Consider the following 18,004-nt stretch of genomic DNA (forward strand, 5'->3'; position numbering starts at 1 on the left):
CAACACCACCTTGAAAATGTGTGGATTATAACTCACTATATCTAAGCCTTTTTTTATTATTATTTGGCTGTGTGCCCCTGTAATCATTTTTATCCACCCATCCACACCAAATATCCCTCTCATCTTTCTATCCCCCCATCTACAACAAATGTCCAAGTTGACGTAAGATGTAAAAATTGACTTAAAAACTCCATTGAAAACCTCTTTGCCTACTATGATGCACTGATATATACCATATATGCTCGTTTCATATAACTAGGGAAACATTCCCATTTACACTATATTACAACTCGATAAGTTTGCAGATAGGATACAAAATTTCAGTGCTAGCCAATTTTAAAAATGAAAAAAGCTTTGGAAGAATTATACAATTCCAAAACTTGAAGAGCTCAATTGTATATAATAATCCAACTGTCTAGGTTACAGTCATGGAGATTGAATAAAAGAATATCCTTTCCCTAAACAGGTTGAACAAATGAAGAAACTAGGAAACTGTCCCAAGTCCAATTGTTTATAACCCCATTGGTTATGTACTTAAAGGTCCCTGTTCAGTTCTTTCACTGCCTCCAAACTCCATGGGGCATCAGATGCCTTGGCTTGGGATATAAAGTTTATATCAGACTCAAGAATTTTCCTAATGCAATTGAGATCCACAATAAATTTACACTCGTTTTTTCTGTGAATCCAGAAATGGAGCCACTGCTTTGTACAGTTGTTCCTCTTCAAAAGGTTTGGACACATAACCATCCATTCCGCACCTTAGGCATTCTTCATAAGTTGCATGGATTACATCAGCTGTCATTGCAAGTATTGGGACATGCCATTCCCTGTTATTTCTAAGTGTTTCTAAATTCCGGACTTGTCTAGTAGCTTCAAACCTGAAAGCAAATAAGGTAAGCGGTGCATCAAGAATTAATTGGGAACTATCTTCCAATGAGAAAAGAGAAGAAGATAAAAATGTAACTTAAACATAAAAATGATATCAGAATTAAGTTTTTGTAGTACATACCCATCTATTTCAGGCATCTGGACATCCATAAAACAAGCATCAAATGAGTGTGGTGGCTGTAACTTTTCTACTGCAATTTTGCCACCCTCAGCACACTCCACACTAGCTCCATATTTCTCCAGAGCACCAGCAGCAACTCTAAGATTTACTTTATTATCATCTACAACCAGAATCCTCTTTCCCAACAGAAGACCACGGGGGGATATAGGTCCGCTTGTGATTCTCTTCCCTGGCTGTTTTCCATTTCCAATTCCCAATGCTTGTTGAAGATAGGCAGCGACTGCACTTGCTCTGAGGGGCTTCACAATCACTGTTTCCAAAAATCCAGCTGCCTTTGCTTTTTCAGACTCGGAATTGTTGGTTGAGGTTGCTAAAAGAATCATCTTTGGTAAGTATGTAGGAGTTCCCAATTGGCCTTTCCCCAATGACTCTCTCAAAATTTGGGGAAAAGAAAGACCTGTTCCTGGTCCCCAAGCTTCATCATCAACAATGATCACATCCACATTTCCTGTTCCACTGCTTAAGTAAATAATATATGGCAGTCAGACATAAAACAGGACCCATCTTTTAGGGAAAGCAAAGAAAAACTTATGCATATATAAGGGAACAAGCAACTGCCATAGGGAAACATTACAATTATAAAATATCTTACCTATTTCCAATAGCATCATTTCTTTCTCCTAACAATGCTGCCAATGTTGAATTAAAATCATGGACAGTTTCGACCTGCACCCCAAGTCTTTGTAAATGGGACTTTGTAACAGCAGCACGAACAACTCTTCCATCCACCACAATAGCCCTCCTTCCTTTGAGACAAGTTGGCAGAGATTGATTCAAATCCTCCTGGGATCGTGTATGACCCTTTCTCAAGAGAATACTGAATGTAAACGTGCTGCCAACACCTGGCCGACTCACAAAGTTTAACTCCCCACCCATGAGCTCCACCAGGCATCTACTTATGCTAAGACCTATGCCAGTTCCCCCATATTTTCGAGAAGTTGAGCTATCAACTTGCATGAAAGGCACAAAGACATGCTTCTGTTTATCTAATGGGATTCCAATGCCCGTATCCTCTACGCTGACTATTAAACGTACAGCAGCAGATGTATCACTTACACAATTTTTTAATGTGCCAGATCGCAAATGTTTTGAATTAGATACTACCAATTTAAAGGTCTCCCAACTATTCCTTCCATCTGCTGTCTCATATCCACTCAATGTTTTCCATGAACTGGGGCAATTTTTTGACCCTCCAGTTTGCCATTTAGACATTGCTTCCCTATTATTTTCCATCACAGTTTTCATTTGCTCCGCAAGATAGACACAAACAAAAATGTGCCCTTGTTTTGTGAACTGCCAAACCAAAAATAACATTAGAGGTTGCAAGCTCAATAAGGTAAACAACCATTACAAAACAACTGATTTGTGACACTACGTAGTTAGCAATGCAGATAAAAGTGGTTCTTACACATGTTACTCCATTGCCAAAGAATCTTGTTAACTACATCAGTAACAATGTAAACATACATAATGATCCACAAGTATGGCTAAGGGAAAGGAAACTAACTTTAATTGAATTTCCGACAAGATTGATAATGATTTGCCTAAAACGCCCAGGATCCCCAATAAGAAAGTCCGGCACCTGATCAGAAACAAAGACTGCAAGCTTCTCTTGCCAAATAATTGGCAAGAACAATGTTTCCATCCATAATGGCAAGCGGTTAGAAACAATTATAAATAGCCAAGAATATACTGATAACACCAATTGCATGGAAAAGAATTAACTCTACAGAAACTATAGCAAAACCCCAAGATATCTTGAACTGAGCCACCAGAAGAAGAATATACTTTGCATTGATACTATGCTAGGCCGAAGAAAATTGAATTTACCTCAACATTGTTTTCTCTTGACTCTCCAGAAAATAGAGAAAGAACATCATCTAAAATATCACGTAAATCAAAGGGAACTGCCTCCAGCTCAATCTTTCCCGACTCAATCTTGGCCTGATCAAGAACTTCGTTAATTAATTTTATCAAGGCTTTGCCACTGGCTTGAGCAGTGCGTGCATAATCTAGCTGAGTTGGGTCTAGTTCTGTATCCATTAGCATCTGCAACATTCCTGAAATCAAACTACAGAAAATAAGCAGCAAATCTCCTTACCAGGTAACAGTACACAAGTATAATACAGATGGCAGGCCATAGTGTCAACCTAAACCTAGAGCCAAACAAGAATAGAGAAATTCTTGTAGACACGTATAAGATGCCATTTAAGTGAAGTAACATAAAAAAATCAATGCCAGGAATCAGGCAAAAACACACTTACCCAGAACCCCATTCATGGGAGTTCTTATCTCATGGGAAACAGTAGCAAGAAACTGTCAAAATAGACACAGATGTCAACCATCTAACTGGTAAATAATAATGTGATTCTCCTTGGGAGCAGACGGTGAAAATTCAAAGAACAGTTAACAGGAATGGAAGTTAAGCATTCTGATTCACGATAACTGCAAAACAGTTATAAATATTGATGATGACCTGGGATTTGGCAATATCTGCTGCTTCTGCCTGCCCTTTCAATTCCTCCATTTTACGAAAGTCATCCTCTACTTTAGCAATGCGGACTATAGCTGCGTAGAATATGTGCCCAACTAGTAGCACAATAACTAGTATTCCAAATGAAGTTGTTATTGCAGACCATGCGGTTGGCTGCTTCTGGTTATATCTGTTTCAAGTTGCACCCTTATATGTATCAAATAAAATTGCTACAATCAAAGAGATCTGGAATAAGTTTTAGTCATGGACTCGTGCATCAGAAAGAGAGAATCAACACAGATCCTGGATGATACATATAACTGGTGCATATAAATTGTAAATACCTGCAGCGCATTTCATGCTTGCGGACTGGGTCTCCAAAATCAAGAAGACTGATATATGAAATTTCATCATTTCTAACATTAGGTCCATACATCCTCAATGGCACTGAACTGTTGGTCATATCATACACATTCACGGTAATAGCCTGATTGCCAGCAAGTTGACGCAATAAGTTCTTCACCAATGACTCAACATCAAAGGCTCCACCCAAATACCTGCTCACAACACATTGCAACCAAATCAGAGACTTCGCTAATGCAACTTGCTTGTCCCATGCACGAAAAAGTTTATGCTCCACAATCAAACACCAACATACAGAAGACTGTGATAACACACTTAAGCGGCAACTAGTTTGGAGTAATCTGAATATCAACATTTGCCTCCAGATTCCTAAACTGAACATAAGAGATGTCACTGGGACAATTAAAAACTTTTCAACTATAGGCAATTATATAGTTCCGCAAGACATTACAATGGAAATGTTTACCACTAATCCAGCTTTTCATGCATTGTAACTTGTAACTGATCCCATATGATATCCATGTGTTCACTTTGTATAATAAGGATAGATATTGTGAAACTCATGCTATGAGCAGTCATCCTGAATGATTTGTAAGATTACAGAATACCTATACAGTCCTACTCTTGATTAGATTAAAAGTGAATCTAAATTAGCTGAGATAAATAACCCAATGAAGCTGGTTGCCAAAACCAGCTCTTCAAATAGATAAATTTCTCCAATATGAGGTGGAACAGCATAAAACAGGAGAACAGCATGTTTACTGCACTTAATTGGCAACCAGGCCATTCAAAGTCAAACCCAACAAATGCCAGCAATAGCCCAAAGATTATTGAACAACTTGAAGGTTTTTCCCATTTGCGATAAAGAAACTTCTGATGTTTTAGAAGCAGCCCTGTCCTATGACTTTGAGAAAAATCTCAGTTTTGTTTGATAGCTATAATGACAATAAGGTTATGAAGATTGGTGCAATACCAATTCAAAGGTGAGAATTTTGAGAATTTTGAGAATTACAAAGATAACTGGAAAGAGTGTTAATATGGAAAGAAGAATGGAACATTGTCACAAGCAGGTATGTTGAACCTCAAGTTTAAAGTCTTGAGGATTTGAAGACGACAGTAACGAAGGAAATGTTTATAGGTTGAAGAAAGTTCTCTGCTGGTTAAAGCAAGCACTGTGTTGTGGAATCCAAGAAGTGATATTATAGTTGCAGGGAGACATGTCTCCGAAACCCTGAGTCATGTCTTGGGGACTGGGACACATCTCCCATACTGGAGGCATCTCAGAATCTTGGAAATTAACAGCATATGCGCTTCTCTTTTGTGATACTAATATTTTCAGTTTGCTGTTATAAAATTAATGAATTGTATTAAAATTTGGTATCTGCAAGTACCTTGTCTCCTATTTTTCAAAACTAGATGTACAGGTATTAGTTTACCAGTCTCACGGCAATCTTGATTGTTGTGTGGTTCTTAGCAAATGGATATGTGAGAAGCAAGAATGAGCATACAGTTTACCTCAAGAAAGAAGATGACGAAAATGTTATGTTTGCCTACATGCCAATGATCTAATCTATACAAAAAGCTCAAACAAGATGAAAAAAGAATTCAAAGAGGCAACAATGAAAGAATTAAAATCATTGATATAGGATTAGTGCATATTTTATTGGCATAGGGATACACCAATCTCATGTAAGATAGAGTTGATGAACCAATTGCACATGGAAAAAAAGTTGATGAATAATCCGCCACCAAAGGTAGATGCAAGGAAATATAGGATTATCATTGGGAACTCTATGTATTTAGCAGCTACAAGGCTAGATATTGTGTTGCAATATCACTGGATTCGAGGTCTCTGAATGAGCCTTCAAAAGGACATTTACAAGCAACAAACAGAATGCTAAGGGGTGTGAATCAAAGGACTGTGGAATCCATTATTATTTAGATGAAAATTCACAGTTTTTTGGTTATTCAAAGAATCAAAAGCAGATTGAGCAAAATCATCAAATGATAGAACAAACAAATCAAAACATTGTTTTACAGAAGTCGATTAGTTATATGGTGGCCAAAAAGAACATAATGGCATTATCAATTACAAAAGTATTGTGTCTTGCATTAGAGTAGCATGTACAGAAGCAATTTGGTTAAGAAGGGATTTTGAAGATCTAGGAATAAAACAAAGAAATCTTACACCAATATTTTTGAGCGTAGTGGAGCAACATAATTATGTAAAATTTAGCATGCAATAACAAAGACATAAAACTGAAACGTTATCATGTAAGAGAGTATAAGAGAAAAAAAGAAGTTGATATTCAACTATTCAAAATTAAGAAAACAGTTGATATCATGACTAAAGGGCTCCGAAATAAAATACATTCACATTTGAAGGCAAAGTTGCAATTACAAGGATTTGAAATCAAGGGGTTGAATATAGGAAAATCTAATCTCAAACAGCATAAAATTGGTAATGTGATAAGAAGCTAATAGAGACAAATGTCGTTCAATGTCGTCAACAAGAGTAACATTTACTTACAAAGCTAACATCCAGTTGTTGATGAAGGTAATAGCAGTTGCTGACAACAATGTTTTTATTTACAATTTCACTAGAATTATAGGCACAACTAATAGTAGCAGATTCTTTCTTAAGTAACATATTCCAGCAATCTTGATGTTACAAAAGCCTTCCCTATAGAACTGTCTCTGAATCTTGATAGTGGTGAGCACACTAAGCCCGTGGATAATGAAGTTATTCCTTCTAGATGTAGGCGATGTTTTCAAATTTCAAACTAAGCATATGGCTGAGGATTATCAATAGAAGAGAGTGCATAAGCAGGCAACTTGGTGGAAGGATGCATCTTTAAAATTCTACTCTGTGAAGAAAGGGGAGGTTGAGGCATCATGAGGCCTCAGAAGTTGCAAATCTTACTTTCAGACAGGTGTTAGGTACAAATATTTCCAGTTTACAAACGGTTAGCAGGAGTACAGGAACAAAGAAGGATAAACTGACGGAGATGACCAAAGCTGAGCCGAAATCTGTGAGAAATGGCGGGAAAGAGAGCAGAGTCCCTGTCTCAGGTGGGTTGGCGACTCTGGGGATGGAGAGTGGTTCTGTTGGCTGCAACCTGGTAAATGAAGGCTTGATTTCAGAGGGCATATCAATTTCTCAGGAAGGGGAGACAATGTCCTCCTTGGATGAGACTGTGATGTTGCATAAGGAGGTTGGAAGGATGGAAGGAGGATGGTAAAACGAGGGAGGATTCGATATGATTGTACTTTCACACTAGAAAGGTGGAGCCTTTGGCAATGTTTAATTCTCGAAACCATTAATGAGTCCTTTTTTATTGTCTTGTTGCCATGGGGAGATGTTCCCTCTATGTGTTCACCAATGGTTCAGGCCAGGATCAAAACCTGGATTATTTTAATAAAATTACAACTCTACTACTGATCAAAACATATATATATTCCAGCAATCCAAGACAATATTTAGAAATTTATTTTTTATTTAATGATTAGTAAATGCTTTAGAAGAAAGTTGATCGTTTTTTGTAGTATAAGTTTTTTATGTTTGTTTCCCAATTTTAGTTTCATTTTTAAATCAAATCACCATGTTGAAAATCTGTGCTGAAGGCAATTTAGTTTAGGATCTTTTCAATTGGTTTTTTCCAAATTTTATAGGAGTGAAAAAATCTGTTAAGACACATTATTTTAGTTTGTAGGTACAAAAGAGTAGAAGTACTATGAAAGGGAATATTTGGATTGCAATTCAAGACTTCAAAGAATTCTGTTTCAAATTTAATAAAGGCTTGTTTTGAAACTTCTATGCAACCCTGTCCCATACAAATTTAGTATATACTAACAAGTACTGTCAATATACAATGGGCATCACGCATTTAGTGTCCAAAAGGTCAGCACAAGAATACCCCAGAAGGGGTATACGGCACTTGACAGTTGCTTGATCTTGAAGTTGCACAGAATTAGTTATTCAAAGTTAAGGTTATTCACTGTGATCTATATTTTATGGTAGAATATATCTCTCTAACAACAAACCAAGGAAAACGAGAAATCTAAGAAAAAACAATGGAAATTGCACAAAGACACCATTTGTAGTTAAAATTGCAATTATAGCAACAAATTAACAATGCATTCCAGTGAAACAGAATGGCAACCATGAAAACACATGAAAATGATTGGTGAATTTACAATAGGATTGCACTTCGATTTATTTTACATTAAAGAAAATCAGGGTTTTCAAGCCTCGTATGCTATGTCTTCTAGTTCTACAAAAAAGCAGACTACCATTCCAATGGCTATATATCATTTAGAGTAAACTAATTTGATCATTGCCAGGTTGTTGCTAGAATATTGACCATATATTTGGAGATTGTATCTCATGTTGATGCTACTTGCCTATCTAAATGATTCATAAAAAAATTTATTCTTCAAATGGCCCTTGGAATAAACTTCAGATTATAAGGAAAATTATGTCTTACCCCACAATTTGATGTCTTCAATTCAGGTTATGGCAGCCAAAATATACAGAAAGAAACAGTTTCAAGGATTTTGTTGGTTTAAATGATTAACTAGGATTGACTTGGTTTTCTCGTTGAAAAAATGATATTATTGTTTGTGATCTCTTTGTCACCAAAATACTCTACTTCTCCATAATGTACTGTGAAAGCATAAATTAGAAAGCTTGAACTGGAGGACAAGCTGATGTAGATAATGATCAACACTGTTCTGGTTTGAAACTACAAGGCTAAGTTATGCAGCACACACAATTCTCCCACTATGAGGGGCTGATCTGACCAGGTATTGTCATCAAATGATCAATTAGGATAAATAAGGAGACATACTCCAGGAAATTCCTAATAAAAGGAAGAGGCCAGAAAGAATTGGAAAAGCACCTTGTGCTCAAACTTGCATGTACCTCTTAAAACCTAATTTGATGCTTGAGAAGTAATATCTAATCCATGCAAACTACACAACAGTTCAAAAACCACTAAAGCAAATGTACCATAAAGTAAATACAAACTTATCTTAAGCTATGAAGCAATCAATGAAACAAAAACTAAAATATCTACGATTAAGCTAACCTAGGATCATTCAGATGACACACAAGCCTGAGTTCATTACGGCATTGGTAAAAGAAGACTGAAGATATAATCTGTTATTTATATTTAAAGATTATAATGCAAATCCAATTCTAATATCTAATAAGAACAGCAAGCTATCTCGAGTAAACCCAAAAATCTGCTGAGCAATCTCTAAATTCGGATGAAAGATCTTAATAATTTGGTAGACATAACACCATAAAAAATGAAGAGTAACTACAAGAGCTTGACCAATAATTAGTTTGTGCTAAGAAGATTCAAATGCAATGTAAAAAAGCAGGGAATGTGGTAACAGCTAGAATTCACAAAAGAAACTTCAAAATTCTCAAGACATGCAAGATACAACCTAAATATACCAAAGAAAGAAGAAGTGTCTTAGAAATGCAAGAGGATTAACCAAAATAGCGAGCATCCAGCAATATATAAAAGTTTAAAGTACTGTTAAAACCTAAAGTTGTTGAAGCGTGCAAAAATGAGCACCAGTTGACAACAGACAAACTAGAAAATAGCCAAAACAGACAAGAACTAAGACAATATGTACAACAAAACAAAACAGAATGGCACAGACTCAGAAAACACAGTGAATGGAAAGATCTTTTAAATGTTTTCAAAATTGTAAATGCCGTCACAATCTTTTCAAAGAGTGTTGCAAATAATTGGAAACTGTAAAAAGCATGGAAATGCTAGAAGATGTGGTGTGCATGAAGGAAATAAAGCACTGAGTAAAATGAAGAAAGAAGTGTGAAACATCAAATTTCGCCTTAAATATAGTAACTGGATGGAAAGGGAGAGCAGCAAATTTGCCCAAACATTTGGCATGCAACCAAAGTTAATGAACAAGGACAACAAACCAGCAACAAAATCACCCTTCCAAACACAGTGCGAGATGATTTCTATTAATAAGCCATGTCTCAACCTCCTATATCCTTGATTAGACTCAAGATGATGGAAAATACAACAAGAACAGCACATTCATCATAAAACCCTACATGACCCAGAAATGCAATCTAGACAGTGTGGAAGAACAACAAACAAGTATGAGTTAGAAGCTAAATAAGCTATGAATAAACTTCAAATCCATGATCAAGTAATGATACACAGCTACACTAGAGAGCTAGAATGAAAAACAAGAATACACAAACTATCACTCATATCAAAATCATATTAAACTGATTAAAGCAAAATAATCTAAACTACAAACTTATAACAAATGAAAAGCCTATCCTGCCAAAATGGAGATGACAAACCCACGCTGAACTAAAAACATTAAGGCTTAACCACAATTAAGAGGTCCTCAAAAACATGACCTTGAGGAAGTGTATCATAATCAAATATCCATCACAAAAGCAGCACAATACCAATGATCTGTACTCAAAGAAAACATTTCTCTGCTAACCAAAACTTGAAAAGTCTATCTGTTTCCCTTTTAGTTAAAGGTGTCAAAACCACCAAGACTAATATGATAAACCACCATGTCAGAAATAGACCCCTGCAAACAATTTTGGCTTTTAGGTAGCCCCAATTTTCTTTAAAACTTGCAGACTTATATAGTGAAACTGGAGGAATCTAGAAAAGATAACAAAGTGTCCAAGGCGGCCTAAAACTTGCAGACTTATATAGTGAAACTGGAGGAATCTAGAAAGTATAACAAAGTGTCAAAGGCACATCTCTTTGTCATCGCTCCCAGCCCTTGGATTTTCTATTTGGAGAAACTAGAAAGGTTTTAAAACTGGCAGGAGCAGCAAAGTGAAACCACCATGCTAGAAGCATAATCACCAGGGTGGTTAAGAAACCGTCATGATAACTGCCCTCGCAGCATGGCAGTTCTGCAAAACCACCCTGGTGATTTTGCTGCCTTACAGAAGAAAATAAAGGGCAGGACAGAATGATGAAATGGATACAGAGAAGAAAAAGACAAGGACACTAAAAATGCAAAGCTAAAGAATGCAAACCAAATTGGATTGGGAGCAAGAAGAAGAGGACAAGCAGCTCAGCCTAAACATGGTGAGAAAACACATTTTGTGTAGATGTTTATAAGTCATTAATACATATAATAGTCCTTGAAGGTTTTTCATGATAATATTCATTGTGAATAACTGAATACCATTTTTCACATGACTAAACTGTAACGGTTTTCTAAAGACTGTTGTTTGATGCTGACTACGTAAATGCATACTATATTTTGATGCAGCTGGACGACTTTCTTGGGCTACATGGAACAGACATATAATTAAAAAAACACACTTTTCAAAAGATTGACAGCATCTTCAATACTGTCAATTTATACTATGAAAACTGCTAGCAAGACCACATTCAAAACTTGAGATCCCCTTTTCATCCAGAATTATTCTTCATTAGCTATTGAAGCATTTTCAAATAATTTGCAAGACTCAAAATAACATTCGTTTTCAGACTATAAACTAGGTTCAAGATGATATCAATTCGGTACTTGTTTAGCAGAAAATCCTTGCAAGTTAAAATCAACCATGATCCCAAACAGGTAGTATGGACTAACCCTGCAGTTGCTTGAATGCGCTCTTCTGGGGTAGAATCAGAAGGAAGATCAGTCTTGTATACAGCAAAGGTGAGAACAACCCCAAGGTGTGTGGAGTTCAATAATCTAAATGGACTAGTAAGGACTGCCCTCCCACTTGCTCTGGCACGCAAAATGTTTTCACGATCTTCCTGTTTATATGAAGGCTTAGAACTCAGAAAAGAAACTGACCGAGAATTAATTTATTCAGACAACAAAGAAAAATAAGTAAGTTGAATTCATAAATAATACCTTCCCGGACATCATATCTAGAGATGCAATATATGAAACAGTATCCTGTGAAAAGATAACAGGCGCATATTCATCTTGTTTAGATGATGTTTTGTTGGTTTCCATATTCTTTATGGTCCAGCCTTGCTCCCTTTCAAATTGTTCCCTCTCTGCATGAAGAACTCTTTGAGCGTACGAAACACCACTCACCAAGGGCCTCTCAAATGAAGTCCTTGCGGCATATTCTGCAAACGTTTTCTGCAGAAACCAAAAAAAGAATTTTTTCTTGAAGAATAAGCGTATTAGGAAAACCTAAACACACAATTGAATTATCAATACACCAATCCAGAATGATTACAGTCTATTCTTATCAATTCTTGCGAATCGGCCATTAAATAGTTTTGGCTCGAATGTGCTAATGCCTTAAAGATAACAACATAAACCGTCATATATGAAGGAAAAGACTGCAGTCATAAGCAAACACAAAAAGCTTTGTTTATTTTCGAAAGGGTTGGCTAGCGGTTGCTATGGTTGAGACAATTAAACCCATTAGCGTTTGTTCTGTGTCAAACGGTCATACGTCTAGCTGCCAAAGGTGTATATCCCAAAGGCAAACAAGAGAGAATAGCGATCAAAGCAACATGTCTGACATTAAATTCAAATTGACTCTTAAACAGGGAATGAATTATTTCCTTCCAAACTAAGAGTGGCCCGGTTTACCTGATTCATTGCAGAGGGTTCCTTCCGATGATGGAAAGTGGAAATAAGTATCGCCAAGGCATGCACATGATTCATACTCACTTCAAACTGGTCTTGAAGCATCCTTGCACGCTCATCACACATGCTTGCTAAAATTTCCTTTCTTCGTTCATTTATGTCCGCTTTCATGGAAGAAAAAAGAAAAATAGAGCCTATTATTCCGCAGAAAATCCACAAAACCAACAGCTTCCAGCGCCATGTTGCACCAAGCTTTGAGGGCTTTAAGGTCTGCCTTTGAAGTTGTCGTTCCATAGAGCCTGTGCCCGTTAATTTATCGGACCACTTGACGAACGGTACACCGAACCCTGTAGTATGATGAATACCATCACTCAAAGATTCCCCAAGGAATCCACAGCTTTGTGTAAGCATCTTGAGTTCGGGTGCAGTATGAGGCAACCAGAGCCCGCATACTTGTTTGAGGCGCTGAGATAGCTTCCAAGACACTACAAAACTGAGAGCACTCATCAACTAAACTTTACTAGCCACTCGCGTAGCAATGACAACCAACTCTGTAACTGCTGTTATCATCTACACAGTGAAAACGCACTACTCCAAGCACGGATTTTGACCTCTTTATCAATTTAGCACACTCCCTTGCCCCCACCGTCTGATTGCTTAGACCTTCGTTTGATTGACCGGCAGCACGGTACGGAGTTCCATCCCTAAACTGTGTAGGGTCAACGGGAAAATTACTTGGCAACTCATCCTATCCTGAATGATTTTTTATTTACTCTACGAAGCTCTTACTGACTTTTTATATTCTGCTTCTCGGCTACTCTTCTACCTATCCGACCACAGTCCATTATTAGTGCACCAGCTCTTGCACCCTTCATAGCTACAATTATAATGAAAACATGGGTTTTCTCTGAGAAAAACAATAACACGGGTTTCCTTTTAACTTACTCTCTGACCGAGCAGTATATCAACTTTATTTCAGTAACTTTAAAATGGGTTTCATCCTATCTTGTTGAGGACTCCTAGTCCTTGGGACGTGATGAATCCTTTTATGCAACCACTCAATCAATGTAACAACGAAACCCAGCTTAACCCACTGTTACAGTAGTGAAAATATATCTTCCAAACATATGGGACAGCTATACTACTAAATATTCCGCAAAATACAGAGCAGGTCAATCTATCTCAACTGGAGAAGAATTTAAATGTGGGTTCGAACCATTGGCTCTTTTAGATAACTTCACGCTTGGAAATCATAATATTCACTGGGTCAAGAAAATCCCATATGTTCATCTGCTAGTTTACGCCCTACATAAATGCCCTTTAGCTCGATATAAGTTTGACTAGATAGCAAATATGATGAAGCAATGAAACAAAATATGTCGGTGGGCGCGATGGAGATGAGGAAGAAGCAGATAAAAGAGAATTCTGAGGAAGTGGGTCCTCCTCCTTGAATTACTAGAAGCAAGCGCCCTGGCTTTGCATTGTGTAAGTGGGGTCCTGTCAGAGGAGCGCCTTGTGGCTTCTGCAAAACAACTGGAGGAAGACGAATTGTGCACAGGAGGAGATATGGTCACAAAAAACACTCCAAAAAAGTTGTGTTCATGATGCCCAAGAGCCAAGCCACGCCTGAAGACACGTTGTTAGAAATGAATGAAGAATGTGAGCTAAGAATGGCAGAATGGCAGAGGAGATAAACTAATGCAACCGGACTTAAGACAAAGGACTTCAATGTGGCTGTGAACAGCAGGTAAGACAATCTGAATGCAAGGAGAGTTGAGAGAAACGTGGTCTATGAATGGCAGCGGAGACTAACTAATGCAAGCATAGTTAGTACTTATTAGGCCTATAAATGCAGTTACAGACCGATTTTGACGAAATGAATTCTTACTATTATTACTAATCAGTTTTATAAAAGAGGGTTAAAAACAAACACCTAGGTCATGCCTCTGAAGCTGATGGCTGTGCAACACCAAATTATGTGGCATCGGCAACCACATGTCTAAAGAGGATTAGAGGAATGGTAGGGATTTGGGGAGAAACAGCCCTAAAGACAAACTTCACGCACCCAAAGAAATGGAAATGAATGTATGATGGGGAGGTGGGGTATATGACAGTGAGAGGAGAGCAAGTACACGCAGAGCCGTAGTGGGGATACAAATAAATGTGGGCTACTTTGCACGAAAGTGACCTCACAACCTGCAGCAAAAGGAGGGAAGGAAATGGGTCAATTGGGGCTATTGTGTGGAAACCTTAACAACAAAGTTGCAGTCGCATGCTACAGCAACAATGTGTGAAAGTGCTGCAACCAGACTCCAAGTGAGTGCGTTGGTTGGGGCTCACAGCAAACTTTGGGCACATCTTCAGCACCTAATTATTTTCAAAATTAATCTAATATTTAGATTGGAAAGTCTGTTTTGGCGTGAAAATTTAATATCTTTTAGTTTAGTTATAGATTCACTTTTATTCTTTGAATCTAATTTAATATTTGATAGCTTTTTGTTAGACTCATTTTTAATATTATTTTTGTGTTTAATATAAAAATTTGTGTGTAAAATGATATATTTTGTATGGAAGTTGGTAAATAGTCTAATTTATTTTAATTTATTTTAGTTATTTAATTTTAACATAAATTTAAATTTGTAGAGTGTAGTTGACTTTTGTTAATTTTATAATTTGTGGAAATAGAGTTAATTTTCGTATTTTCATTATTAAGCTATATTTTCTTTCATTTTATTGATATGAGTTGACTAAATGATAAAATTGTATAAATTTCATTAGAAATTGTATTGAGAGACGAACCATTTCTTCTTTAAGCAATCTTTATAATATTAAATCATCCTCCCATCCTAGACATGTTTCATGCCTAAATATTATTTTGGACAATTGTAAGAAGATAGTACATCAGTTTCCAACTATTTAATTAAGAAGAAATGTCCCAATTATTTGCAAATTTTTAGTCCGTAGAATTTTCATGTAGGTTAGTGAAATCATGGTGTATGGGTTTCATACCTAAAATTCAACAATGCATATTGAAGAGTCAAACCAATAGCAACACATACAATGCAATTGAAGCACTTGTTTATTAGGGGTTGGGAAAGCAGTTTTGTTTAACTTCCTGCCAACCTAATCTCAATTTGAAAGTGGATAAAGGCATAAGATACTGAAAAATTAACAAAAAAAAAATTTAAGACTTTTACTAATGCATTATTTTCTTGATTGAATTAAAGTGATGCACCATAGTCATTCAATTTACTCCATTTATGGCCATAATGTCATATAAGTATAAGGACAATACTTATTAATGAGAAGCGTGGTGCAGGAGCACCTAGGCTAACTCCCTAGACTTTTTGTCTTTTTTGTTTTTTGTTTGCTTGTATTGACCCTAGCCAAGTCAATTGAGTGTAGTTTGGACGTTAGAAGGTCAAGTGAGTTGTCACTGGAAGGATTTGACTAAGTTCAATCCACTCAAGGTGTTTTTGCTTAGTTGTGTTGCTTGTGTTTAGTGGTTTAGGTGGCAAGGTAGGGTTATGAGTCTTACACCTTAGAAATGATAAAGAAGTTGGATTCAAGGTTACTATCTCCTCTAGGATGTTTCTCCATCATTTTGGCATAGGTTGGAGGTCATGGTTCATCATTTGGCTAAATAATGCAAAAGTTGTCAATTTCTTGTAAAAATTGTCAAATTTGGTCTATATGGTTAAAAGTTACAACTTGGTGGTCTAGAGGCTAAATCATACCTAGACATCATAATTAGGCCATAGTGGACCTACTTGGGGAGTTCTAAATGATCAAGGTTTGAAAATTGCAAAAATGGAAAAGTTACATGACAACATTTGTGCAAGATTTAGACATGTAGTGGATTTGAGGTTGGTGATTACTCCAATTGCTTCAAACCTCTTTGAAAACATGTAAAACCACAAAATAAACCCATTCCAAGGGCTGGGAGTTGTATGAAGTTAAATTTTTAAAAAGCAAAATCGCGGAATACAGCTGCCAGTTATAGTTTTGTGCTTCCTGATTACTAGAATCAAATAATGGATTGAAAGATTGAGTTTTGCTTTGGATTCTTGCAATTTATGTGATTACAATACTTTTTGTTTTAGACTCCAAGTTGTTTAGAGTGCATTTGTTCGTAGTTTTAAATATTTTGTAGTTTGCCAGTTCATTGATTCAATTTTGACAAGTTTTGGAAGAATGGCTCCCCCATAAAACCTCACCATGGGTCATCATGGTTCATGGGGATATGGAAGTGTGGAGCCTTTGTATAGTGTACATAGCCAAGAAGAGGCCCAGGAAAGCAAGGCAACTATTTTTAATGTGATGCCCTAGGTGAGCCTTTGATGCATGGTTAGATGGTCACAAAGTTAGCAAGTGGATTTAAGTAGATTGAATGCATCAAGTGGTTCAATCAGTGAGTTGTAGGAGGAGGGATATGCAAGGAGGCCCCATGTGAAAGGCAAAGCTTTCATGATCAATTTCACTAAGGTTTTCAATATACCTTAGTGAGTGCTAACAAGAAGGCCAAAAAACCTTGTTTTTAGGCACCTATATAGGAAGAAGGTGTACGGATAAGTTGGAAACTTGAAACCTAAAAAATCTTTAAGCTCTCCCAAAAGGGTATCTAGCTCATGAATCAAATTACCAGCTTGCTAAGGTGAATTTGGTAGTATAACCCAAAAACCTAGTTTAGAGGCCTAATTCAATTATGCCTAATTAGGCCAGTTTGGTCTAAATTGGTGAAATCGGTAAGGAAGATTGTATATTTTGAGACCAAGAGCATAGGTGAGGTCCAAAACCCCTAGGATGAATTCCTCACTCCTTGTAGAAGGTGGAAGGATCAAGTTTGGTGAAAATGGGAGTTTGGAAGGCTTGTTGAAGTGACTCATTGGAGAATGCAAGCAGAAAACTCATTGGTGTAATTGGATAGGAGGTGTAGGGAATAAATTAGTAATCCTCTGAGATTAGAGTGACAAAGGGGAATCCTAGTAGGCTAGGAGTGAAGTCTAGGAGGTCCTTAGTGAAGGTAGGGGCTAGTGGAAGCAATCCTATTACATCATATTGGTATTAAAGCAAGTTGAGATTGTGCTTGTGGATAGATGTTTTAGGCTAAAGAATCAGTAGGGGAAACAATAATGGTGACTAATGTAGAGTTGGTCAAATAAGTGGGTGAACAAAAAGAGAGAAATGGAATCCTTGAAGAAGCCCTAGAGGACATGAAAATTAGATTAGAAGAAGTTGTTGAGGTAGCTAAGAAGAAAAACCAAGAAGGTGAAAGTAGTGGTAAGGGTAAGGAGAAGATTGAAGAGGAAGATCTCATTCTTGAACCAAACCCTCCATTAAATGAAGAACCATTCCTAAAAGCCATCAAGGCATTGGTTGTAAAAGCCCTAGAAGGGATTCCCTTGTTTAGTGGGAAGATGGACATGAAACTTGTGATGGAATGGATTGAAGGGATGGAAAATCACTTTAAGTGTAAAAGTTTGATTGAAGAACAAAAGGTTAAGGTAGCC

General features: G+C 36.9%; 1 protein-coding gene across 1 annotated transcript; it reads right to left on the reverse strand.

The window, feature by feature from the left end:
- Positions 1-334: 334 nt before the first annotated feature.
- LOC149542711 (histidine kinase CRE1-like) lies at positions 335-14,301 on the reverse strand. The gene is made up of 11 exons (XM_089797589.1): positions 12,498-14,301; positions 11,799-12,035; positions 11,529-11,698; positions 3,887-4,099; positions 3,546-3,732; positions 3,334-3,385; positions 2,900-3,129; positions 2,577-2,675; positions 1,662-2,362; positions 1,010-1,525; positions 335-878 (listed from the first exon to the last, which is right to left on the reverse strand). Exons 1-11 carry the CDS (start codon positions 12,999-13,001, stop codon positions 662-664), a joined length of 3,126 nt encoding a protein of 1,041 aa, XP_089653715.1. The 5' UTR covers positions 13,002-14,301; the 3' UTR covers positions 335-661.
- Between the last annotated feature and the right edge of the window lie 3,703 nt (positions 14,302-18,004).

Source organism: Cupressus sempervirens, chromosome 8, assembly GCF_028749045.1.
Source record: "Cupressus sempervirens isolate cs-2001-9-10 chromosome 8, ASM2874904v1, whole genome shotgun sequence".
Lineage (NCBI taxonomy): Eukaryota > Viridiplantae > Streptophyta > Pinopsida > Cupressales > Cupressaceae > Cupressus > Cupressus sempervirens.